At 44.3% G+C, this 27,442-nt stretch overlaps 1 protein-coding gene across 14 annotated transcripts in view; it reads right to left on the bottom strand.

The window, feature by feature from the left end:
* The window catches only part of PBRM1 (polybromo 1), a 71,027-nt gene that overhangs the window by 21,360 nt on the left and 22,225 nt on the right, over positions 1-27,442 (bottom strand). For 7 of the 14 annotated variants that reach the window (XM_068157877.1, XM_068157884.1, XM_068157882.1 and 4 more), the window contains 14 exons: positions 26,564-26,780; positions 23,964-24,105; positions 23,240-23,337; positions 21,885-22,161; positions 20,572-20,677; positions 18,711-19,353; positions 17,437-17,648; positions 15,622-15,807; positions 11,395-11,552; positions 9,349-9,615; positions 6,864-7,009; positions 5,317-5,474; positions 3,743-3,926; positions 2,551-2,761 (listed from right to left, as the gene is read on the bottom strand). In XM_068157877.1, the coding sequence (XP_068013978.1) occupies positions 2,551-2,761; positions 3,743-3,926; positions 5,317-5,474; positions 6,864-7,009; positions 9,349-9,615; positions 11,395-11,552; positions 15,622-15,807; positions 17,437-17,648; positions 18,711-19,353; positions 20,572-20,677; positions 21,885-22,161; positions 23,240-23,337; positions 23,964-24,105; positions 26,564-26,780 (3,005 nt within the window). Of the gene's footprint in view, positions 1-2,550; positions 2,762-3,742; positions 3,927-5,316; positions 5,475-6,863; positions 7,010-9,348; positions 9,616-11,394; positions 11,553-15,621; positions 15,808-15,919; positions 16,052-17,436; positions 17,649-18,710; positions 19,354-20,571; positions 20,678-21,884; positions 22,162-23,239; positions 23,338-23,963; positions 24,106-26,563; positions 26,781-27,442 lie in introns of all 14 variants that reach the window. The other 7 variants (XM_068157879.1, XM_068157885.1, XM_068157881.1 and 4 more) reach the window with 2 other exon arrangements.

Genomic DNA, 27,442 nt, shown 5'->3' with positions numbered 1-27,442 from the left:
GGAGGTTGGAACTAGATGATCCTTGTGGTCCCTTCCAACCCTGACTGATTCTATGATTCTATCCAGAAAGCTCTGCAAGACATTTCAAATAAATAAAAAAGAAAACCCACAAACCAAACAAAAAACCCCACCCCAAAATAACAAACACAAACCAACCCAACCCAACCCACCAACTAACCAAACAAACCCAAACAAAACCCCACAACTTCACACCTGGCTTTTTGAAGAGATATTATGTATTGGTATTTAAATAAAACTTCTCAGGGGAAACTAAACAGAACACAGCTATGTAGGGAGACAGAAAGCAAAAGGAGATCAAAAGACAGAGAATGCTGCAAAAGGCAGTGTGAGGACATCTTTGATGTCCAATGATCCCTATTAGATTGCTTCTGGCAGCTGCCGTGCTTAACAATGGGAATATTTTGATGTATTTATAAGTTACCTTCCCAAAGCATTACATTAGTTGGTTAATGCTGGCAATATGGTTTCTGTTTGTAACACTCTGCAAGACTTTCTTCACACAAGTTTGCAGATGACACAAAGTTAGGAGCAGATGTTAGTCAGTTAGAGGGTAGAAAGGCTCTGCAGAGGGACCTCGACCGACTGGACAGATGGGCAGAGTCCAATGGGATGGCATTCAACAAGTCCAAGTGCCGAGTGCTGCACTTTGGCTATGGTAACGCCATGCAGAGCTACAGGCTGGGGTTGGATTGGCTGAGAGCTGCCAAACAGAGAGGGACCTGGGGGTGCCGATTGACAGCTGCCTGAATATGAGCCAGCAGTGTGCCCAGGTGGCCAAGAGGGCCAATGGCATCCTGGCCTGCATTAGGAATAGTGTGGCCAGCAGGAGCAGGGAGGTCATTGTGCCCCTGTACTCTGCTTTGGTTAGGCTGCACCTTGAGTGCTGTGTCCAGTTCTGGGCCCCTCAGTTTAAGAAGGACATCGAAACACTTGAATGTGTCCAGAGAAGGGCAATGAGGCTGTGGAGAGGCCTTGAGCACAGCCCTATGAGGAGAGGCTGAGGGAGCTGGGGTTGTTTAGCCTGGAGAAGAGGAGGCTCAGGGGTGACCTCATTGCCCTCTACAACTACCTGAAAGGTGGTTGTAGCCAGGAAGGGGTTGGTCTCTTCTCCCACGCAACCAGCACCAGAACAAGGGGACACAGTCTCAACCTGCACCAGGGGAGGTTTAGACTCGAGGTGAGGAGGAAGTTCTTCACTGAGCGAGTCGTTCATCATTGGAACGGGCTGCCCAGGGAGGTGGTGGAGTCACCATCCCTGGAGGCATTCAAGAGGGGACTGGACGTGGCACTTGGTGCCATGGTCTAGTCATGGGGTCTGTGTTGATAGGTTGGACTTGATGATCCTCGAGGTCATTTCCAGCCTTAGTTATACTGTGATACTGTGATGAAAACTTGACACCTTAAGAGCAGCGAGACAGCTGTGCTCAGGGAAATGCACTTGGTGGTCTGCCCATGGCAGAAATGACAACCGCCCCAAGCCAAAGCTTTCCATTTCATCAGCTCTCTTTCATAACATCCAGATACAGTTATTATTAGAGGTCACATCCTTGCTTCGACTACCAACGAGGATGCCACTTCACAATAAATGGAATACAGCAGAAATCCGTCTTGCTGGTTACAAAAGTGCCTGAAGTTCCCTCCTGTTCCCAGCAGGTCATTCCCACTGCCTCTTTAATGCTGGCATTAGCTTGGATGTGGCAATGCAATCAATCATAAAAGGTGTCAGCCAGTTGCAGGACAACTTTTTTAGGTTAGGTTAATTTCCATTGAAGCAGTTCCTCACCCTGCTTCAATGCTCAGTTATGTAAGTACCAGGGCTTGCATAAGACACACAGCAAGAGAGGGAAGGGGATCCAAAGCCCCCATCAAAGCAACAGCAGCAATGACTCATGCTGCATTCAGACAGTACAGAACCCCACACAATTCCTCTTTTACTTCCTACCCATTTATCAGCAAGTTAATACTAAAGCTTCTAGGACATTGTGTTCTTCTAATTTTCAACAAGTTCTTACTCCCAAGTAAGAATTACAATAACTCAGTGCTAAAGAAGTGACTTCTTTTTCCTTTAAGGATGATGCCCAGCATTTTCCATAAACATACCAAAACTCTAACACCCAAAATGCCAACTTTTTTCCTCAATTTAAGGAAAAGCTTAAAAATAGGTGTTAGGTAAGGTGAGAACTGCAATTAAACTTTTACATTCCAACTTGATATGTAACAGGACGACTTGATATTCCCAAACAGGTGTCGTGGAAAACCTATTCATAAGAACCAATGTTAACACATCATACAAAAATGTTCCCTAGATTTTCCTCTAGTGAATAATTTCCCTTAAAAAAATGTTTTAATGGGCTTCAATATTATGACCTGGATATCATACTGGGTGTGCCAAACCCGCTGTGTAACCTATTCCACGGACTTGTAAACTCAATTTTGTCTCTTCTGTGTATATGATAAAATGTTACTGGCTTTGCAGTTATTTGGGTTGGGGGAAAGAATGTGGAATATAAAGGTGTAAAGATTTCTTACCTGTGGTGGAGTGTAAGGCATTATATCCAAATCACTAGCTAACGGGGTCTGAAGCTGAGGCAGTGAAGGTGTTTCAGTCATATCACCTTCCTCTTCTCCCATCTCTTCCATGTCCTCATCGCCTCCCTCCAACTCAGCAAATTTTGCTTCTAGCTGCTGAATCTTCTTTTCAAGTAGTGGAGATGGCTCCTTCTGAGGAACTATGGGTTTTCTGCAAGATGGAGGAAGAAGACAGAAAGCAGATGAGATGACACTCATACTTCCCAAGGGAAGACCAACTCTGCTTCCTTTGCCACTGAACAGCATAGAGACAATGGTGACGCAGGATGCACCTGTGCTTCTTGCAGAACACTGAGCAGAAAGCATTCAGTGCCTACAGCCAGTGCTTCATTTTCAGTCACTTGTTTGCAGGGTTACTTTTTAAAATTCTTTTTTATGAGTTACAAGGGGATTTCCATGTGCAAATACTTCATTTCTGTAACAGAAGGCAGTTAACACCAAATTTCCCTAGATTTTACGTTTCACTTAGTATTTGTATCACTATCAATGTTCAGCAACTGGGAAACTGTTACCTACGATGGAGATTTTAACAAACTCCAAAATTCACCAATCTGATGACCTAAAAATTCTTCCTGAAGTCAGAAGGAAAAGAAAGCATCCATTGGCATTAAAACCATGGAAAGACTGATGTCACCTGGACTTCTTTCTGAAGAAGTGTGATTAGTCAGAATACATCTACAGCTGGGACTTTGAAATATGTACTGATTCTGGCTGGGTTCTGTGACCACAACAGCATTGATTACACATGGATGCAGTTACTGCTGAACAATACTGGCACATGACTAAGGCCTTTTCTTTTTTCTTGCTCTCTACCTCCAAGCAAGCAGGCTGAAGGTGGGCAAGAAATTGGAAGTGCAGACAACCAGAACAGCTAGGTCAAATTGAGCCAAGGGCTAATTCACATCATGACAGTGTGCTCAGCACTATGGGGAAAGGAGGAGGTAGAAAGGGCATTGCAGGCTATGGCATTTGTCTTTCCAGGTAACCATGCTGATGCCCTGCTTTCCAGGATACAGATAAACATCTGCCTGCCAAAGGGAAGTAGTCAATTAATTCCTTATTTTGCTTTGCTTGCACATGCAGCTTTGCTTCAGTTAATGAACTGTCTTTATCTTGACCCAGGAGTTTTTACCTAAAATAGTATATTTCATCATCTACAACTTTTGCAGAGAGTGAAAACCTCTTCAGCCCTTTAAACTTCTTCATTTGTTTGTCACTTTCATTGTAGCGGCTCTCACAAAGGAAAACATCATTTTCGGAGATTTCTGTTGGTCTGCAGGAGAGGAAATCTTTGAAGGACAGAACCACACACTTGCCTGCAGAAATGAAAGAGCTGGGTTAAGAAGGCAGCCACACTGGCAGGCATTTGACAAGAAATGTGGAAAGTTAAAATTTTTGCCCATCTCCCAAGTCTGGAAGGTTCCTGGTATTGGTGCAACTACAACCACACCAAAACACAGCCCTGCAAAATAACACCACCCACAAGAAAAACTACCTGAAACTTAATGCAGCTTTGGAGTGTTTTTAAAGAAGAAAACCTGTAAAATAACAAAAGCCCATGGGTCCTGCACCTGGGAAAGAAAAACCCCATGGATCAGTACACACTGGGGTCTGACCTGCTGGAGAGCAGAGGGAAAAGGATCTGGGGGTCCTAGTGGATGGAAGATTGACCATGAACCAGAAATGTGCTCTCATGGCCAAGAAGGCTAATGCCATTCTGGGGTGTATTAGAAGGGGTGTGGTCAGTAGGTTGAGAGAGGTTCTCCTCCCCCTCTACTTTGCCCTGGTGAGGCTGCATCTGGAATATTGTGTCCAGTTCTGCACCCCTCAGTTCAGACAGGGCAGGGAACTGCTTGAGAGACTCCAGCACAGAGCCATGAAAATTATTAAGGGAGTGGAACATCTTCCTTATGAGGAGAGACTGAGGGAGATGGGGCTCTTCAGCTTGGAGGGGACTGGGAAGGAACCTCCTTAATGTTTATAAATATGTAAAGGGTGAGTGCCAAGAGGACAGGGCTAGGCTCTTCTTCATGACACCCAATGACAGCACAAGGGGCAATGGGTGGAAGCTGAGGCATAGGAAGTTCCATGGAAACATGAAGAAAATTTTTTTCCCTGTGAGGGTGACTGAACACTGGAACAGGCTGCCCAGGGGGGTTGTGGAGTCTTCCTCTCTGGGAATATTCAGAACCTCCCTGGATGTGCTCCTGTTGGATCTGCCCTGGGTGATCCTGCTCTGGTAGTGGGGTTGGACTGGATGACCTTTCAAGGTCCCTTCCAGCCCCTAACATTCTATGATTCTGTGATCACTAGTCAGTTAACTATATGCACAGCATCAGAACTACACAACAAAGTACACAGTTATCATGTCATGCAACAAAGGAAATTTCAACCTTCTCCTGGACCAAGTCTTCAGGTAACACATACTGGAATAGTGATTTCTGCTCTCTGGCTGCAGGCAATGGTCACTTTAACATCATATATGTAATCCCCTTATTGTAACAAAGCTTCCTTGCAGTGAAAAAAACGCACTGCAGGTCCCAAAGACAAGGATGCACATTAGAAATAGACTGAATAACCTCAACTACCCCACTCAGGATGGAAAAGACATACTTGGAAGCAAGCCTACACATAGCTACAAATAAGTTCATATTGTATAGGCCAAGTAAAGGAGTGTTTGATGGATTTCAAGTTGTTAGCAATTACCCAGAATGCAAGTCATTGGACAGGTCTCCTCCAGGTTACTCAAAAACACTTCCTTCTTGTAGAACATTTTAGTTGGCTCGTGTTCAGTTTCTTCAGGATGTATAAAGATTGGACCGAAGAAATACGCAGCTCCATCTCGTACCCACATCTTTTCAATCCTGCAGAGAAAATCACATCACTGACCTAAATGGAAGGCCATCCCTCCTACACGAGACAGCTGGACACAGCAGTGTTCAACAAGGCTGTCAATGAAAAATGAGTACAGAAGAGCTGCCTTTTCCAACTCTACAACCACATCACCTTTTTCCTCGGTGGTGCCTTCGTTTAAAGAGCAGAAATTGTTTTACTCGCAAAGGAAGTAAAATAAAGATTGAATTGGAGTGAAACACAGAAATTTTATTCAAAAAAAATCTATAGAAAAATACAGAATACATGAAACCTTAACACAGGATACATGGAAACCCCCCAACACCTTCCCCCAACCAGACTAAACCACAAACCCCTCGACAGGCTGGACAGATGGGCAGAGTCCAAGGGCATGAGATTGAACACATCCAAGTGCCAGGTTCTGCACATCGGCCACAACAAACCCATGCAGAGCTACAGGCTGGGGTCAGAGTGGCTGGAGAGCAACCAGGTGGAGAGGGATCTGGGGGTACTGGTTGATGGTAGGCTGAACATGAGCCTGCAGTGTGCCCAGGAAGCCAGGAGGGCCAATGGCATCCTGGCCTGCATCAGGAACAGTGTGGCCAGCAGGAGCAGGGAGGTCATTCTGCCCCTGTACACTGCACTGGTTAGGCCACACCTTGAGTCCTGTGTCCAGTTCTGGGCCCCTCAGTTTAGGAAGGAGGTTGACTTGCTGGAGCGTGGCCAGAGAAGGGCAACAAAGTTGGTGAGGGACTTGGAACACAGCCCTGTGAGGAGAGGCTGAGGGAGCTGGGGTTGCTTAGCCTGGAGAGGAGGAGACTCAGGGGTGACCTTATTGCTCTCTACAACTACCTGAAGGAGGGTTGTAGACAGGCAGAGGTTGGTCTCTTCTCCCAGGCAGCCAGTACCAGAACAAGAGGGGACAGTCTCAGGCTGTGCCAGGGGAGGTTTAGGTTGGATGTTAGGAAGAAGTTCTATACAGAGAGAGTGATTGCCCATTGGAATGGGCTGCCTGGGGAGGTGGTGGAGTCACCATCATTGGAGGTGTTCAGGAGGAGACTTGATGGGGTGCTTGGTGCCATGGGTTAGTTGTTTAGGTGGGGTGGATTGGTTGAAGGGTTGGACACGATGATCTTGAAGGTCTCTTCCAACCTGGTTTATTCTATATTCTATTCTATATTCATTAATATCTTTGCCACTGATTCCTGAGGGGCACATTTACAAGACAAACCATAACAGGTGGCTAAACTTCTACCTCAACCTAGTAAGAGTTTGTAACATTTAGCTTCCTTCTGAAGAATTGTTTTTTCCTGCTCTCTTTAATACTTTTTGTAAGAAGCCCATCTTTCCTGCAAGCTATCTTTACAGACACAAAGAGCAAGTAAAGACATTGCACCTACCTTCCTACTCGAGGTCGCACTAACCCATGTGATTTTATGAAGACGCAGTCCCCGACCTTAAGCCACATATCATTGTAGCAGAGCTGCTCAAAGTAATGGCAACCAGGTTCTCCATTGGACATTTCTACTGGAACATCTTCTTTGTCCTGCAGAAGAACATCCAGTTAGAAACTTGCAGAAAAAGGAAAACACATAAACAATGATGCCAGGGGCAAGTATAAAAACCTTGGCTCTATCTTTACGTTACAGGTAAACATTAAACAGAGCTGTACATGTGAAAGTGAGTGGTCTTGAAATTCAGAAACAGCAAAGCCCAAGATCCTGTCTATGGATGTCACAAGCTTTCTCATTTCACAAAGCTGTAATTTTGCCAGAACAGTAATTTACAGGTTATTTTCCCTGCTCTTCCACTGATTCAAAGTTAACTCCCCTAGCCAAGCATTGCCAGCTTATTTTGTTTTAAAGCACACCAACATGCTTTAGAGAGAAGAACTGAGTATATAGGCTAGCTCCCCAAAGTGTGGAAGGAAAACACCCTTTAAGTTTCTTAGTAGAAAAAATTCTTCTGTTATGATGTGAATAAATAAAGTCATTATAGCATCATCATAGTATCATAGTATCAGCCAGGGTTGGAAGAGACCACAACGATCAGCTAGTTCCAACCCCCCTGCCATGGGCAGGGACACCCCACACTAGATCAGCCTGGCCAGAGCCTCATCCAGCCTGGGCTTAAACACCTCCAGGGATGGGGCCCCAACCACCTCCCTGCACAACCCATTCCAGGGCTTCACCACTCTCATGGGGAAGAACTTCCACCTCACATCCAGCCTGAATCTCCCCACCTCCAGCTTCATTCCATTCCCCCTAGTCCTATCACTACCTGAGATCCTGAGAAGTCCTTCCCCAGCCTTCCTGTAGGCCCCCTTCAGATACTGGAAGGCCACAATTAGGTCACCTCAGAGCCTTCTCTTTTCCAGACTGAACAGCCCCAACTCCTTCAGTCTGTCCTCATAGGAGAGGTGCTCCAGCCCTCTGCTCATCCTCGTGGCCCAGTTTTTGATTAAAGCTGACAATGAGTGTGCTGGGTAGCCACTACTGAGGTTATCTTAGAGCACTCAATGTAAAGTAGATCTATTTTATGGTGTTTATTTATGCTTCTATATTTATTTTAGATAAATTCAATTCCATTTTACTGCTTTTAATACATTTCTTTTAAATGCACTTCTTTTATTATTCTAAATACAACAAAATAAACCATTATACCCATTATGCTGGATAGAAATATTCTTAAGCATTTTGACTCTGAAGTGCTAGCAACCTTAAAATAGGTCACAAGCAACAAAATATTAAGTATTGCTTACTGCTGCCTGGCTACTCACTATTTTACTGAAATACTGCATAATAAAGCATTTCAACACTGCCATGAACTAAAATTAGAGTTGTAGTTCTACTGATTCCTCAAGCTTAAAGCAAGCATTAGAGTAGAAGTGTAATAATCTTTTCTGAAGTGGTAAAAAATCCCACCAAAACACAGCTCGAAGGAAAGCATTTACAGACTGCAGTAAGTCTGTGCATGGTTTGAATAGAACAGAACAGAATTAACCAGGTTGGAAAAGACCTTCAAGATCATTGAGTCCAACCCACCACCCAACACCATCTAATCAACTAAACCATGGCACCAAGTGCCTCATCTTCTTAAACACCTGCAGTGATGGTGACTCCACCACCTCCCTGGGCAGCACATTCCAATGGGCAATCACTCCTTCTATGAAGAACTTCTTCCTAACATCCAGCCTAAGCCTCCCCTGGTGCAGCTTGAGACTGTGTCCTCTTGTTCTGGTGCTGGTTGCCTGGGAGAAGAGACCAACTCCCACCTGGCTACAACCTCCCTTCAGGTAGTTGTAAATGGCAATAAGGTCACCCCGAGCCTCCTCTTCTCTAGGCTAAGCTCCCTCAGCCTCTCCCTCATAGCACTGTGTTCCAAACCCCTCCCCAGCTTTGTTGCCCTTCTCTGGACACGTTCCAGCATCTCAACATCTTTCCTAAACTGAGGGGCCCAGAACTGGACACAGGACTCAAGGTGTGGCCTAACCAGTGCTGAGGACAGGGGCAGAATGACTTCCCTGCTCCTGCAGGCCACACTGTTCCTGATATAGGCCAGGATGCCATTGGCTTTCTTGGCCACCTGGGCACACTGCTGGCTCATGTTCAGCTGGCTGTCAACCACTACCCCCAGGTCCCTTTCTGCCTGGCCATTCTCTATCCACTCTGACCCCAGCCTGTAGCACTGCATGGGGATGTTGTGGCCAACGTGTAGAACCCCTTTGGTTTCAGTTTAGTCTCTTCATATTCTGTATTTATTGACAAACGTGCATAACATTACCATGGAAACGCTCTGTTGCTTTGTGCTTTATTGTGTCATGAGGGCTCTTATTTTATCATTCCTTTCAAACTCAACTGATGTTCCACCTGTTACCCTGCATACCTTTTCAAGATGAAGGATGCTTTCCCCCACCTTGCTGTCCTCCGGCGTTTCAGCGTGTTTCTCCTCATCTATTTTGTCTGGATTAGCGAACACAGAAGCGACGCGGACCACAGGCAGGGGCACATCTCGTGGCACAAATCTCACAGAGCTCACAGGCATAGTCCACAGCTTAATCTTTTTAAAAGATTTTGTCTTTGCAGAATAACGTGACTCACAGACATAGACATCCTCATCTCTGAAGTTTTCAGGACACAATTTAAAATATTCCTGCAACAAACACATGAATCAATAAATGAAATGTCAGCAACACACACACATCCCTCACAGACACCCAGTGAACTCCCCCTCACAGATCCTGGTTTTTTCCCCCCCTACATTCCTATTAGAAACACTTTTAGATTAATGAAGCCTTTCTACTGAGTTCTTCCAGTTTAACATTCAAGTTATATTAGAAATTAAAAGCAGTAAAACCAGTAAACCAGTAAAAAGTCCCATTCTTAGAGAAGGAGCTAAATGCAGTACAGGCTGTCATGTGGGAAAAGTTAAGTCTTATTTGTTTATCAAAATGCTAAACAAATGGTAAACAAAATGGTAAACATTAACAAGTATAAGATGTGCAGCTTAGTATCACCTTTACAACACCTCTGAGTTTTGATTTGGAAAGAAACCCACCAGCACCAATTCGGAGGGGGAGTTAACTCCACACTCACTGATATGTGACCCTCATATGTGACCCCATCCATTCATGTATCAGCAGCTGTAGTGCTTTGTTCCACACAAACACACTACCTTAAAAAAACCTGAGATAGGTATAGCCAAAATCCTCAGCACAAGGATGCTGTGGAACCCAACTTGAGGCAGAGATGGAAGACTTCATCCTCTTACTAAACCTTTCAAGCCTCCCTCTCTACCAAATCTAATCTACATGCTTATATGGGAACCTTTAAGAAGTTATCTACAATTTCTCTCCTACATGTTCTGAAAATTAAGTTAGCTGGTTATCTAATGACCATGATTCCACAATCCAGCCAGCACCAGGAAGCACCATCACTTGGGTGAACTACAAAACTCATGAAGCAAATGAAGAATACAAACAGTGCTTTTATTTAGGTATTAGCAGAATGTCCACGAGCCTACAGCTCTCCTAAGAAAACAGCAGAGTATGTAATATTTAGTGTCATAGTATCAGTCAGGGTTGGAAGGGACCACAAGGATCATCCAGTTCCAATCCCCCTACCATGGGCAGGGACACCCCACACTAGATCAGCCTGGACAGAGCCTCGTCCAGCCTGGTCTTAAACACCTCCAGGGACGGGGCCTCAACCACCTCCCTGGACAACCCATTCCAGGGCTTCACCACTCTCATGGTGAAGAACCTCCTCCTCACATCCAGCCTGAATCTCCCCACCTCCAGCTTCATTCCATTCCCCCTAGTCTCACTACCTGAGATCCTGAGAAGTCCTTCCCCAGCCTTCCTGTAGGCCCCCTTCAGATACTGGAAGGCCACAATTAGGTCACCTCGGAGCCTTCTCTTCTGCAGCGTGAACAGCCCCAACTCCTTCAGTCTGTCCTCATAGGAGAGGTGCTCCAGCCCTCTGATCATCCTTGTGGCCCTTCTCTGGACACACTCCAGCACCTCCACATCCCTCTTGTAATAGGGGCTCCAGAACTGGAGGCAGTACTCCAGGTGGGGTCTCACCAGGGCTGAGTAGAGGGGCAGGATCACCTCCCTTGACCTGCTAGCCACACTTCTCCTGATGCAGCCCAGGATCTGATTGGCTTTGCAGGCTGCAAGTGCACACTGAGAGCTCCTGTTGAGCTTTTTGTCCACCAGCACCCCCAAGTCTCTCTCCTCAGGGCTGCTTTCCAGCCAGTCCCTGCCCAGCCTGGATTTGTGCCTGGGATTGCCTTGACCCAGATGCAGGACCCTGCCCTTGGTCTTATTGAACCTCATGAGGTTGGCTTGTGCCCACCTCTCCAGCCTGTCAAGGTCCCTCTGGTCCCAAGGACCCTCTTGCTTACAAATTAGTCTGAACAGTATCTCACCTTGACAAACATGACCACACATTTGCCTAGAATTTTGTTAACAGGAACTTTGTTGTAGTAGTCACTTTTAAAAACTTCTTTCTCCAAGAACTTTCGTGTTGCAAGATGAAACGTTTCATTAGGTCGATAAAACCAACAGCCATAGAGCCATTTCTCTCCTGGGAAAAATAGAAAGAGAAGGGGAAAAAAAAACAAAGAGCAAGAATAAACAACTGCAGGTTGATTAATGAAACAGCCATGTAGTCATTTCCATAGACAGTAAGCTGTTCTAAACAGGGCAAGATTCCTTAGCTGCTTCAGCTAAGGAAAACTAGGTTGCTTTAAATGACTGCCCACTGGTTTTATTTCCCCAGTAGAACCTGACTCCTCAAAGTAAAGAAGGAAAGAGTTCTTATTCATAAATCTTGACTTTCAGGCCTTGAAATGGCTTCAAAGTCAACCCAACAATAACCAGATTATTTGAAGAACCTTTAAGAATTGCTTCCTCTGTGTTATGCTCTGACAAATTCAAACTGCTCACAATGATTTATAAAGAAGTTAAAAGAATTAACTATTTTTCTAAATCAAAGAGAATCTGTGAGCTGAACCAGAATAAAAAGCACTCTTCACTTTTTCCATCACAAAGGAACATTCAGGAAACATCCAACTGGCCAATGATCAACACACTGCATCCGACTGAATGAGCAGGACAGGCTAGTAAGGAGAATGCCTTTGACCTTGGCCACTCTCTGTAACTAAACCCACCCCCCTACAATCCTTGCATTAGAGATAGAATAGAATAGAATAGAATAGAATAGAATAGAATAGAATAGAATAGAATAGAATAGAATAGAATAGAATAGAATAGAATAGAATAGAATAGAATAGAATAGAATAGAATAGAATAGAATAAACCAGGTTGGAAGAGACCTTCAAGATCATCGTGTCCAACCTATCACCGAACACCACCTAATCAACTAACCCATGGCACCAAGCACCCCATCAAGTCTCCTCCTGAACACCTCCAGTGACGGCGACTCCACCACCTCCCCGGGCAGCCCATTCCCATGGGCAATCACTCTCTCTGTGTAAAACTTCCTCCTGACCTCCAGCCTGAACTTCCCCTGGTGCAGCCTGAGACTGTGTCCTCTTGTTCTGGTGCTGGCTGCCTGGGAGAAGAGACCAACCTCTGCCTGTTTACAACCCCCCTTCAGGTAGTTGTAGAGAGCAATGAGGTCACCCCTGAGTCTCCTCTTCTCCAGGCTAAGCAGCCCCAGCTCCCTCAGTCTCTCCTCACAGGGCTTGTGTTCCAAGCCCCTCACCAACTTTATTGCCCTTCTCTGGACATGCTCCAGCAAGTCAACCTCCTTCCTAAACTGAGGGGCCCAGAACTGGACACAGTACTCGAGGTGTGGCCTAACCAGTGCAGTGTACAGGGGCAGAATGACCTCCCTGCTCCTGCTGGCCACACTGTTCCTGATGCAGGCCAGGATGCCATTGGCCCTCCTGGCCACCTGGGCACACTGCAGGCTCACGTTCAGCCTACCATCAACCAGCACCCCCAGGTCCCTCTCTGCCTGGCTGCTCTCCAGCCACTCTGACCCCAGCCTGTAGCACTGCATGGGGTTGTTGTGGCCAATGTGCAGAACCCGGCACTTGGATGTGTTCAATCTCCTGCCCTTGGACTCTGCCCATCTGTCCAGCCTGTCGAGGTCTCTCTGCAAAGCCTCTCTACCCTCTAGTAGATCAACTCCTGTCCCCAGCTTGGTGTCATCAGCAAATTTACTGATGATGGACTCAATGCCCGCATCCAGATCATCAATAAAGATGTTAAAGAGATGTTAGAGAACAATTCTCTTTATCTGGCTATTATTTGCTGGTTATTCCCTTTATTAGCTGGTTTGTACCTGTGGTACATAGATTTGTCTCACCTGTTACCTGCCTCCACAATCTCCTGGAGACAAACACTTCCACGTGTTTTAATCTGATTTTTCAGTGTCAGTCAGTGTCCTCTAACTCCAGTACTGCTGGATTTGTTGAAAAGTATTTTTGCATTCAACTTACCTACCCACTTCCATGATTTTGCAAACCTTAATTATAACCTGCCATTTCTTCTCTCTAATTTTAAGAGTCATGGTCTTTTTAATCTGCCCTTGTTAATACACCCATTCTATCTCTTTAAGCTAAAATGGTTAACTCCACTATAGCCCACTGAAGTTCTCAGCAGCTGCAGTCTCCAAGATCACTGAGGGCACACCATGCTTATCTGATACTCTTGTCATATCTCTAGCCTTCCTGACACTTAAGAGAAGTATCTACTGCAAATACAAGGCATCATTGATGAAGAAAAAACACAACAGTGCTTGTAACAGCTTGATTTGGCTTAAGAAATGCAAGATTCATCTCAATTCTGAAATGTAATAAAGGTAAGTTCTGAAATCAAGTTCTTCTGTGGAACTTTTGCACTTCAAACATGCTCAACATTGATTCAGATTTCCCAGCCCAGGAAAAAAAAACAACAAAACACACACATGTTTTTCTGTGCCTAAATGATAAAGAGGCAGTCCCACTTAGAAGAGGCAGGTCACAGAATCACAGAATCACCAAGGTTGGAAGAGACCTCAAAGATCATCAAGTCCAACCTGTCACCACAGACCCCATGACTAAACCATGGCACCAAGTGCCACATCCAATCCCCCCTTGAACACCGCCAGGGATGGTGACTCTACTCCATCCACTAGCAGCCTCCATGCCAGCACCTTCATAGCCCCAGTGGCCCTTGGACCTTGATGTCCTCAAACATCCTCAGTGCCAGCTATGGTGTCTCCTCAGATTCACAGAATGGGCTGGATTGGAAGAGACCTTAAAGACCATTTAGCTCCAACCCTCTGCCCTGGGCAGGGACACCTTCCACTAGCCCAGGTTGCTCAAGGCCACAACCAACCAGGCCTTGAACACCTCCAGGGAGGGGAAATCCACCACCTCCCTGGGCAACCTGTTTCACTGTCTCACCACCCTCACTGGAAAGACTTTCTTCCTGATATTCAGTCTAAATCTCCCCTCCTCAAATTTCAACTCATTTCCTCTTAACACTACAAGCCCATGGGAAAAGGCCACTAGTGTCTTCAAAAGCCACTTGGCACATGGAGCAAAGCTCCCAGCCCAGTTTTACCTGTCCTCCTGTAACTCTGACCCCAAACAGAGCAGGCTGAGCCCTGCATTCATGGGTACCTGACCCAGGGTCAAGAATAACACAGGGGGACGTGCTGTGATTAAACACAGCCGGCCGTGGTGTGACTGTGTGGCTTTGCTCTGGCACAGCACAAGCCCACGTGTTTCATAGTTTCATAGTTTCATAGTTTCATTCAGGGTTGGAAGGGACCACAAGGATCATCTAGTTCCAACCCCCCTGCCATGGGCAGGGACACCCCACACTAGATCAGGCTGGACAGAGCCTCATCCAGCCTGCTCTTAAACACCCCCAGGGACGGGGCCTCGACCACCTCCCTGGACAACACATTCCAGGGTTTCACCACTCTCATGGTGAAGAACCTCCTCCTCACATCTAGCCTGAATCTCCCCACCTCCAGCTTCATTCCATTCCCCCTAGTCCTATCACTACCTGATATCCTGAGAAGTCCTTCCCCAGCCTTCCTGTAGGCCCCCTTCAGATACTGGAAGGCCACAATTAGGTCTCCTCGGAGCCTTCTCTTCTGCAGACTGTACAGCCCCAACTCCCTCAGTCTGTCCTCATAGGAGAGGTGCTCCAGCCCTCTGATCATCCTCGTGGCCCTTCTCTGGACACGTTCCAGCACCTCCACATCCCTCTTGTAATAGGGGCTCCAGAACTGGACACAGTACTCCAGGTGGGGTCTCACCAGGGCTCCTCACATTCTTACCCATCAAAACACATATGGCTGGGAGAGAAACCACAGACCCGGGTGCATGGCTGGTGCAGCATTCAAAGCAACCCTCTGAAAAAGGAAAGTTCTCAGGTCTCTGGGATGCTTACAGTTATGTGGGTTGGTAGAGCTGGACAACAAAAAAGCCACATGCTGATCTAAGAACCTTATATTTACCATATTCTTTGTAACAAAGGAACTCAGAAACAAGAAATACACTCAGCAGTCCACACATACTTCTGCAAATAAAATAAGTACCATCTACACAGAATGAGCTCAAATGGGAACATTAAATAGTAATAAGAAGTTTCACCACGTTGTTTTCCTACAGCAAAGACATCCTTACCAGCTGAATCTTCCCACAGCCTCTCAATACAGACTATGTGAGGCTGTAAATTGGCTTCAGCAGGCTCCACATACACATAATCTCCTACATGGTACATGCTGTTCTTGAAGCTGCAGTCCTGGCTGTAGGTTCGATGCAAGCTTGACAGCCCAGCAGATCCAGAAGAATCTTCACTCTTTTCAGCTTCTTATTTCAAGGAGGAAAAATAAGGTATTAGTAATAGGCACTTTGACATTAGCCAAGATTACTGATAGGAATGTCCTCACCCTTAGCTGAGTGCAGAAGTGCTGCATGATACCTGATACAACCTCTGCCACTGACTTCCAGCGTGCAGGAGGGTTTAAGTGTTTTGTGCTGCTAGCCTTTCTGCTACTGGTGCTGCTTAAGGTTGGCTTTCCCTTCTTCAGCTGCATTTCATCCTGAGCCCTCCCTGTGAATGAATAGGAACTCAGTAACAGCAACGTGCTCAGAAGCCTTCAGAAAGGCATGTTTTGCTTTCTTTGGGAATTCTAGCTCTCAAAGGAAGAGAGAAAAAGAGCTGCTGTCCCCTTACAATACTGAGCCTGGCTGGAGCAACCAGATTTTACTGCAGCTGACATCTTCCCATACATGGGAAGATGAACCATGTTAAGGAAGACAATTCAAGGACAAAGAGCTAACAGCTCAGGTCCCATCTGTGGAAAGGAGCAATTAGAGGGCTTTACTTAATTCCCTAGACATGCTCCACAATGATTATATAGAGAGTAACAGACAGGAACTGTGAAACACAAAGGAGCTTCACAGTAGGTTTCTTGCCCACAAAATAGCCTAAGTCCTTTCCTCTTCACACTCATAGTAGCCAAATAAGAAACATAAAAGGCCTACTTCAATACCATTTCTTTAGCAGTGTTAAAAGTATGATCATAGACACCACCATCAGCACATTAAGAAATCAGTATTTGTCAATAAGGGAATGACTAAAAGGCCAAGTGGAACAGTCACTGAGAAGTTTACTGTCAACAGAAAGCTATAGTAAAAAACTATTGCTTTCTTTTATGATGTCCTTGAAATAAGACTACTGGTATCCCAATGTATTCTGAGTAATGAGTTTACAGAAGGTTAGCATCTACCTGCAACCCTTGCCTAAAAACTCTCTGGCCTGGCTGATAGAATCAAAATAAAATAAATAGCTCATAACTTCAAAATACAAACCCCTGGGTCACAAACCAGACTCTCAAGGTCCCTTCAGAAGATGAAGATGCAGGAACAGCAAAATATACATTATATAGGTGCATTTTTCACAGAATCACCAAAGTTGGAAGAGACCTCAAGGATCACCAAGTCCAACTTGTCACTGCAGACCTCATGACTAAAACCATGGCACCAAGTGCCACGTCCAATCCCCTCTTGAATGCCTCCAGGGATGGTGACTCCACCACCTCCCCGGGCAGCACATTCCAATGGCCAATCACTCTCTCTGTGAAGAATTTCCTCCTAACATCCAGTCTGAACCTCCCCTGGCACAGCTTGAGACTGCGTCCTCTTGTTCTGGTGATGGCTGCCTGGGAGAAAAGACCAACTCCCTCCTGGCCACAACCACCCTGCAGGGAGTTGTTGACAGCAATAAGGTCTCCCCTGAGCCTCCTCTTCTCCAGGCTAAACAACCCCAGCTCCCTCAGCCTCTCCTCACAGGGCTGTGCTCAAGGCCTCTCCCCAGCCTTGTTACCCTTCTCTGGACACATTCAAGAGTCTCAATGTCCTCCTTAAACTGAGGGGCCCAGAACTGGACACAGTACTAATACATTTAAAAACAATCAATGAAAAGAAAGCAGTTACCTCTCTTCTCCTCCTCTCTTTTGAGCTTATCCTCCTCTATTTCTTTGGGCAGCTTTTCTTTCTTTTCCTTTTCTACATCGTTGTGAAGATGCTTGGTGGTGTAGCTGAGAGCAGGTGAAAGGAGAATCTCTCCATTCTTACAAAGTTCATCTCGAATTTTAATGAAGAACTGCTGAAGTTCAACTGCATCCTCATAGATCTCTGAATCAGTCCTGTACAAATGCACGTACAACAGGACAGGAACAGTTTGTTGCAGAGCCACAAAGGATTTTAAACACATACTCGCCAGTCCCCACACTGGTGACAAAACTAAAGCTTCACTCTACCAAGACATTTCTGTGCTTACTGATAGTAAGCAGCAGACAGTGTGAAGTCTGTAAACTGGAGTAGTAATAGATTATTAATGAAACTGATTTAATTACCCACACTACTGTTAGTAGATGTTTTTTTACCTCCTCTCCTTCACAGTCCGGATCTCACGTGTACATCCCCACATACTCTCCCAACTCAGGTAAAACCTGGCAAGAAGCTGCAAGTGTTCATAGGTTTTGCACACTATTACCATAGCTCATGCAAGTGTGACTGCTCCAAGAGAGTCAAGAAGCTGGTGAACAACTCCTCCTGTTTGTTTCTTTTATTTGAAAATCAGCACAAACCAAGTTTTCATGAGCTGTGCTTTTGGAAGAGTAACAGCAAGCTTATCCCATGACAGAAATCTAACTTCCTCTTTTTAATCAAAAGCATACATTCCACTGAAGACCTGACAGAACCTTTGAGACTTAGTTTTCTAAACACTCATATCAAGGAAAGCAAATTCCCTAAAAAAGCTTCATCCTTTATCTAATGTCAACACACAAAAGTCATATAGTATCAGTCAGGGCTGGAAGGGAGCACAAGGATCATCTAGTTCCAACCCCCCTGCCATGGGCAGGGACACCCCACACTAGATCAGGCTGGACAGAGCCTCATCCAGCCTGGGCTTAAACACCTCCAGGGATGGGGCCTCAACCACCTCCCTGGACAACCCATTCCAGGGCTTCACCACTCTCATGGGGAAGCACTTCTTCCCCACATCCAGTCTGAATCTCCCCACCTCCAGCTTCATCCCATTCCCCCTAGTCCTATTACTACCTGAGATCCTGAGAAGTCCCTCCCCAGCCTTCCTGTAGGCCCCCTTCAGATACTGGAAGGCTACAACTAGGTCACCTCGGAGCCTTCTCATGATGATGAGGATCATATGATGAGGGTACCTGAACCATTCTGGCTTCACTCACCGGTTCATCCTCCTCGCCCTCTCCAGGACCTCAAACATATTCTCCTGGAACAAGTCCAATCTCCTATAGCGATTATTTTCCACATTTTTTCTAATAATATCAAAAGTCAGAGGAGGTTTATTTGGGAAGCTGGGATCCACAGCAGGAATCTCAGCTAAGGAGTCGCTGTAGCACCTGCCCTCGTCATCCTGGTGGCTCATAACAGATACGAAAAGGTTATGGATGAGTTCCTGTATTAGCAAAGTGACATTGGGCACATGAGAATCCTCATCTCCTTCTATTTCTCTCCGAGTTTCAAGCAGAACTTTATGCAGGACCAGAGCATCTTTATAAATCAAAGATTCTGGCTCATTGTACGTGCAAGCATTATTGAACATCATTACAAAGTCCTCTACCATGGAGTCAATGTCCTGGTATTTATTGGCCATCATATGGCTTCTGATCTTTTCCATGTCAACGGGCTTTTTGATGGTGACATAATAGTCAGGAAGTTCAGAGCGAGAGGGCAGCCTCAGGAAGATGGCACTCAGCCTCCTGCCTCGCTTGTCTGTGTAATTTTTAACTGCTTCATACACTTCGTTCAGTTTCTGCTGCATTGGAGTCATGTACTTGGATTTCTTAGGAGAGATGCCACTTTTTCTACCTAAGCAGACAAAAACACAAAACAAGAGGAGGAGAAAAAGAAAAAGGAAAGAAGGAGGAAAAAAGAAAATCAATACAAAACCAGGGCTTGAACACTTCTTTGTCCACCTCCTTTTCCTTGCAGAACTGCTTAGTGGAGAACCACTTTATGGTCTGAGCAGAAGACTCACAACAGGAAGCCCACTCCAAGTTGCAGCTTCCTTTTATAACTGCAAGTAATTTCTTTTGGAAAACACTATTTTAGTCACACACAGCATCACATGTGGCTATGTGGTCCAGCTGGTGAAGATCTCTTCATATGTAAGCATGGAAAACTTTTTCTATCTAATTAATAACTCCACTAAACTCAACTTAGTCATACTAGCTCTACATGAGCCATTAAAAATCCATCCATCCAGCACTAAAATTGAGCTTTCTAAATATTACCAGGTACCCTCAGAACAGATTTATACCAAATCTGAGAGGACTGTTACAGGTAAAATGTGAAACAAAGCCTCCCATGGGATTATCAGACCAGCTTTTGGATGAGTTTAGGAGCTCTGTAACTGTACTGCACAGTCACTGCCTGCAAATTCTCTGCTTGTGCCTTACCAAAGAACTGCACATTTCTATTTTCAAGCATGCTGTGTGCAGTTAATTCCTTTAATCCCTTCTGTGCAATGTTATCCATCGCAGTTTGCTATTGAGGGAAGGTAAGATCTGAACAGCAGCAAACCTAATTTGTAAAGGCAACGCAGGAACAGCCATTCTTGTACATTTCATGGCTTTCAGTCATTTTCCAAATAAAGCTCCAGTTTCTTTCAGCATTTTGTGCAAATCCCAGACATTTGACCAGGGAAATGAAGAGTTTGACTCAGTTTGAGCAACACCTTACTTGTAAGCAATTCCTGTAGCACACATGAAGCATGCTAATCAAGTGTCATGGAGCACAGTGCAGCACCTAACATTTGAACAGCACCACATGGCAAAATGCCAGTCATGCCAACTATTCCTAAGTTTGCTTTCTCTGTTGTAAGTTACTTTTCCTAGACAATGCTACAGACAATAACATACACACACACCACTGCTGTCATGCCTTTGAAAAGGCAATGCTACTTTGCATTTATCAGTGTATATTTGCAGATCATGTCTTCTGTTCTAAAAGGAAGATCTGTTAATCTCTGTTGTTGGTTTTCATAAGGGTTGAAATGAGACATAGCAATGTAGGAGGTTGCCTTACTTAGCTTTAGTTTAGGGGATGCAACATCATCATCTTCAGCTAGGGGTCCCAGTTCTTTCCTTTTTTCTTTAAGGATCTTTTCCAGCATATGGGCATCATTGTATACCTATTAATCAGTAAAGTAATCAAAAAACAAGCCAAAACAAGGTTTATTCTCTTTGGGCTAGTCCAGAACGAGCCCCCAAGAAACATTTAAATGTTAGTTGGAAAAAGCTGAATGCAAAACCAAGCACTTAAGTAAAAAGAAGGGCTTATTTCTCAAAGGTACACCTTTAACAGACAGGTTAAGTAAGCAAAATTGATGAACACCATCTAAATCAGGAGGATGTAAATCTTGCACAAATTATCCAATTAAGCTGCACTTCTATTTCAAAGACTCCAAAATGGCAAGGCACAAGTGTCTTACCAAATTCCTCACCAAACCATTCTGCTGAGTACTTAAAGACTTCTTGAACTACTGTGATTCCAACAAGGTACAGGACCAGAATAGTCCTCCTGGGTCTTCAAATCCAACCTCAGTGAATGCAGCCTACATTGTAGGTGACAAAAGTTTCTCCTCACAAAGACTGAGAGACTTCTTACCATCACTCTGTTGCACAACATCAAGCTTGCTGGCTGAGAAACATCACAATATAGAAACACCCTACAGTATATTTATAAATGGAAAGCATATTCCTTTCAGACTCCTTTTTTACATAGAACAAACCAGGTTGGAAGAGACCTTCAAGATCATCGTGTCCAACCCATCAACCAATCCAACCCACCTAAACAACTAACCCATGGCACCAAGCACCCCATCAAGTCTCCTCCTGAAAACCTCCAATGATGACGACTCAGGCAGGCTAAGCAAGTCAAGTCTTCTAGTTTGATCTCCCACACTCCCCACTTCCATGAAAATAAAACTTGTTCCTTTCCAAGACCTCCCTTCTCAGAGGTTTTGAGGTTCAAATGACATGCAGATGGCTGCTCACCGTGCAAATACCTTCATGGGATTAACTGAAGGTGAATAACGTGCACTGAGTAGCCATCTTCTTTTTTTAAAGCATACTAGGAAACATTCAGATGACATTCTGTACAGTGGAGCAACAGGTTTAGCTAACAGGAACTAAAGCCTAACCTTCACAAAGGAGCCTGTTGCATTCCACATTTATGCAACCAGAGACGAAGACAGAATTCAAAGCATCAGCAGAAAGTTCTATTTCTATTTCAGCTCAATAAGCAATTACCATACACAATGTGAGTAAAAGTCAAAGCCAAACCATCCTAACAAAGGAGCAGAAAGGTTAAGTGTGACTGCAGAATCAAAATGGTACCTGGGAGCCTTCCTCGTTGTAATGCCTTGCATTCCGGAACATAAGCTTCATGTCTTCGATCATGGCTTCTTCCGCTGCGTACTTATCGTTGCGGATGTTGTGTTCTATCATTTTCAAGTCCATTGGCTCCAAGATAATTTTATAGTAGTCTGGATAGTCCTTTTTGGATGGCTTAACCATAAAGAGATCACAGAGCCGTCTGCCTGTGCCTGGCTCTCGAGCTTCCAGAACTGCGTTGTACAAGATCTTCATTCGCTGCTTTCGCATATTCTTTTTACTGCGAGGTGAAAAACCAAAAGGAACAGAATAAATGACAAGGGCTCTTTTCCCCACTTCCAACACTGATATCAAATTCCTATTATCCTCTACTCAGGCTGTGCCAGGGGAGGTTTAGGCTGGAGGTCAGGAGGAAGTTTTACACAGAGAGAGTGACTGCCCATTGGAATGGGCTGCCCGAGGAGGTGGTGGAGTCACCATCACTGGAGGTGTTCAGGAGGAGACTTGACAGGGTGCTTGGCTGCATGGTTTAGTTGGTTGGGTGGTGTTGGATGATAGGTTGGACATGATGATCTTGAAGGTCTCTTCCAACCTGGTCTGGTCTATTCTATTCTATTCTATTCTATTCTATCCTATCCTATTCTATTCACCAGCTATCACTGTTACAGAATCCCTTCCCTAAATCATCTTTATTGCTCACTAAACCAGTACATTGTAAATCATGGTGAATTTCATTTACATGGCAGTATCTAGCAAAGATCAACCCACTATACTCATTTATCTATTTGTCAGATGTCCTCCCTGGCCCAGCCACTGACAGGCAAGTAACCAAAAAGTGCAATTTCAGAAGGGAAAGAAGTAGTCCTCTAACATTAATGATGAGAATTCCTTAAGCAGAGTTCAGGTCATGGAAAATGAAAATGTTTATGCCAGGAGACTTCAACAAATACAAATATTTGTAGAGTAATACTGTAAACTTTACCAAAAAATTATTGAACTCTGATGACATTCTGAAATTGCTACCCAACCAACATAGCAACATATTGGAGAAGCAGTAGAAAAGAAGCAAAACAATCTGTGAAGACATTCCACAGACCAGGCTGAAATAAATAACACAAATTAAAATACTGAAATTCCCTAACAAAACCTACTGAATTCAGTGCAACTGCAGTGTCCATGCCACTTACTGATGTTGTGTTGACAACTGTCAACTAACACACCAGAAAAGGAAAACGAAGTCAGCAAACAGTTTTCAATTAACTGGAGCCGACATTTACAAAGGTTTAAAGTTTCAGAGTATCAAATCCTTATAACATGCAGCAGTGCCATGGTCTGCAGGAACCACAGAGGTTGCATACCTTTTCCTTTTTGAGCTTCCAGTATCAGATGTAGCAGAAGAAATCATGCTATCCCCATCTTCAATATCATCTCTCCTAGCAAGCTCCTTCTTCTTTGCCTGAAAAAGGATGAAATCCCTGAAACCGAACTCACTGCTGGACAGTTCCAGAATAGCACTAGCCCTCCAAACAGATCAGATCAACAAAGAAAGATGGAGCTACAGGTTTTGAGATTAAATCACCATCCAAATATCCAATTGGCTTTTTAAATACCAGCTGGCTGACATAAAACAGCAGCATAACTCTTTTTAGCTGTCAGAGAAGTTTTTAAGGCAGCAATTTGACAACAATGTCACTTCAGACTGCAGCGCTTAGCCAGAACATTTTATGGTATTTGAACTGTTTTACCATCCCCCACTTACCTGCAAACCTAAAAAGCCTTCTGCACCTCATCAATACTTACCTGCAAACCTAAAAAGCTTTCTGCACCTCATCAATTTTCTTATAACTTAATTGGGTTAGAAGTGATACTAAAGAATAAGAGTGACCAACAGAAACCACAGAGGACAGCAAATGTGCTGAAGAAAAATCACTGTGTGATGCTGTTCATTCCTATACGTCCCCTGAGGCAAGAAAATCCTACTGTAAATAAAGATCTAGCTTAAAATTACTTTGGAAAAATATTCATTAGGGAAATAAAATCACATCTGGAATGAAATCCTTTTGACTGCAGCACTCCACATACCTGCATAACCTGCTGCATTTTCAGTACTCTTTTATAGATGGCAGAATTGGGAACATTGTAGCGCTTGGCGTTTTCAAACATCAAGTTCAGGTCAGCCTCCAGCTGGTCTAAAGTTTCATATTCGTGGTTCTTCAGTTTGGTTCTGCAGAAGAGAAACACTGATCAGGTATTTCACAAGCTACACATGGCAACACAGTTCTTCCACATCTTCATTTTCATGATAAATCGATACCCAAAGGGCTCTGGTGACAGGAATGTCCTCTCTTTTTCTGAAGCTACGGTCACAGCTTCCAGTTGTAACTACAGTTACATTCCTAAAGAATGATTTCAGTAATTCTGAGAGCTGCCCTTCTGGGAGTTGTGCAGACTGAAGTCCTGTTTTCATACTTGGATGAGACATGGTAGAGATAAGGCAGAAGCACAACCTGCTGAGACTACTCCAGTACACCTCAGCTGCGATGTGTAGGGCTACTGAAGCCAATGCGACAGGTTAGCTCCACATGGCCATGAACACTGACTTCCCTACACATGGATTCCACTCCTCTTCAATAAGAATCAAAAGTGCCCAACACCTCCCATGTTAACTCCTGCCCATATTTGCTTTCTCTTAAAACCACCTGGATGCTGAGTGGTGCTACCTGCAAAGCACATTTCAGGTGAAAAGAGTTAAAAAAAGGTTAACAACAAAAAAAAGGTGAATTTTCATATGCTGAACAGATGAATCCCTGCACTGTCTGCCAGTAGCTTCACGTGTTTGCTCGTGTTTCTTGCCACAAGCCAGAAAGTCCTAGCCAATTTTTGGTAAGTCTTCCAACAACCTTAAGCGCAACAGAAAACAGGAACCCTTAACAATGCAACCCCCAAACCCTATGACAACTGCAGAGTCACTCTCCTTCACATCTCTGCTCACTGGCTTGCTGTCACATCCACCAGTTACACCCCACTTCTAAATCTAACCTGCTTTCTGCAGCACCTGGCTGAACATGAACCTGCCTCATGGAGCAAAAACCCCAGCACAAAACACATTCAATATAACAAGCTTTTAGTCCCAAAACTTCCCTGCCAATCTGACCCTACAACTGAACTAGCAAACAACGTTTAACTTGTGTTAAACAGGACTCTCCACTGGTCAGCCAAGGCTGAGGAAGTCATACTTGGATTAAACATAGCACAGAGCTGAAACTGCTATAAAAACTACTGAGAAGTGCAGGTGTCTATAAAGCTGTCCTGAGGGACAGGCACGTTGCCAGGATGACAGCTGCACAAGTGTTACTGAATGCAGAGCATTGCTTTGTCATTTCTTCCAGCTCCAGTGTGTCCTCAATCACTACAAGAAAAGCAAAAACCAATTTGGGACAAATATCCAACCCTGACTGATACTATGATATCAAATGTAGTTTTCATGGAAGGTGTCTCTCAGTTGCATCTGCTAACACATAATTTGAGTTGAGACTGTTTGGTACACTCAGACAAAAAGCTTCATGACAACTGTTAATGACTTCTCAATTTCCATCAAGCACATTTTGTGCTTCATTCAAGACAAGACATTTTCTTTGCCAAGCCAATAGCTGCACTAAAAGGTAAGAAAAAAATGCTTTAAAGCCACTGATGGACAGGTAAGCAGCATGGCAGCTCCATACTCAGTCCCCAGCACAGGCAAAACCCCTTCTGACAGGTTCAAAAAAACCACACCACCAGCAAAAAAGCAGCTTTATTACTTTCTGATTTAAGAAAGACACTGCTTATTCAAGTATGCCATGTCTAGCAGTTTATATTATGGGATAGCTAAAATTTACAGACCTATGTAGTGAATAGTGTTAGGTCTAGTCCTCCCTCACTAAATCTGGAGGACCAGCATTCCTGCAATGCAGCTCAAACATGGACTTAAGGACCAGTGGCCACTGGGCAGGAGACTAAGGCCACCTAAGGCTGGTCAGTGCCATTAAGGTCTATTAATGCACTAAGGTCTATTAATGCACTCAGGACCCTGATACATACCCATCACATTAGCTTATCTTGGGCCACCAAAGATGCTGCTAACTTCTTTTCATTCATTTACAAAGCTAACAGCTGCTCCCTCGGAACCTGATGAACCTTTCTTGTATCACAGCTCTGCTTACTTCAGTCCAAACTAGCTACATCATAAACCAAAATAATTATTCACCACATTTATCTCCACAACCTAGACTAAAGGATTGTCACTGCAGCTGTATTTCTACAATTCACTTTGCTGAAGACTATTAAAAAACCATGGCAGCAAAAAGTAACCAAGCCATCACAATCAAGGAAAGAGAAAAGATGGGGGAGTTCTGTAGAAGGTTTCATCTCTGCTGCCCACCTAGCTGTCAGAATTATATGGCAAACTTTCAATCACATTACAAATGAAACTCCATGGAAGACAAACCCAAAGGCAGCCCTCTACAAAAGATGATCACAAGACTGATGCAGACTGAGCTGAAACAAGCTGCAACCAAACCTAGAGGAAAGATAGCACACACTGCATTAGGTATCAACCACCTGACCACAAGATAGGATTCTGGAGATAAAAGAAACCCTTAAAGAGGGTCCCACCAGATGCAGTTTGCATTCTGTGCTCTTACCTGATCTGCTGCAATGAAATAGGTGCTTTAATTTGCTGATAGTAATCAGGATACTTTTTCTTAGAGGGCAAGTGGAAAAAAGGTTCGGATATGAGCTGGCCCTGATTATTTCGGCAACTTCTAACTGTGTCATAAAGCTGATAAAGAGGATTAGAAGTGTCCATGAAGGAAGTAATGCTCTCAGCTTCAGACTCTCCCTCTTCATAACGAGCAGCAGCTGCACAGAGAGAAAGGAAAAATGGGAAACTCAGCAGGACAACTCAGAGTGGCTTTTTTGTTGACTTTTCGAATGGATAAAGATCTACGCCAGGAGAAAAGGCAGTCCCTCGGCTGACGGTGTTCAGCCACTCTCTGGCAGTCAGCTTCACATCTCAGAGAAGGACATCACCAAATATACCCTTATTAGCCTCAAGTTGACAAAAATAGCACTTTATCTAGGTATTGCAATCTCTCTTATCAGATAAGACTTCGCTTCTGTCATGGGTTTACACACCCCTGTCACCTACAAGTGCTGACAAGTGCTCACATATGAGACCGTGCACAGGGACTATTCAACCATGCACTACCTATACAACAGCTAGGCTCTCATTCACCCTTCAAAGCATTGACACAAAGTATTTGTGCCAAGTACATCTGTACATTGAATTACTGCCATTCTGCTGACAAGAGCTCACTGCAAGAATACAAACTACCAAACCACGTCTGGCACTTCCAAAAGCACCCAGCCCATTAAGCAAAATGGCCAAATCTAAGAAGAGGAGAATTTTTGCCTAGGTATTGAAAGGTGACCTTTAAGACTTCTATTATCTTTTAGACCACATTAATCACAGCTGAATTTAAAAAAATGTGAAGTTTAGGAGAGGAAAAAAACAGACAGAA

The sequence above is a fragment of the Melanerpes formicivorus genome, unplaced genomic scaffold, assembly GCF_026170545.1.
Source record: "Melanerpes formicivorus ecotype bairdi unplaced genomic scaffold, bMelFor1.0.p_v2 SCAF_38, whole genome shotgun sequence".
NCBI classification, from domain to species: Eukaryota; Metazoa; Chordata; class Aves; order Piciformes; family Picidae; genus Melanerpes; species Melanerpes formicivorus.
Note: the sequence above shows the minus strand (reverse complement) of the source record. Positions and strands in the feature narration are given on the sequence as shown.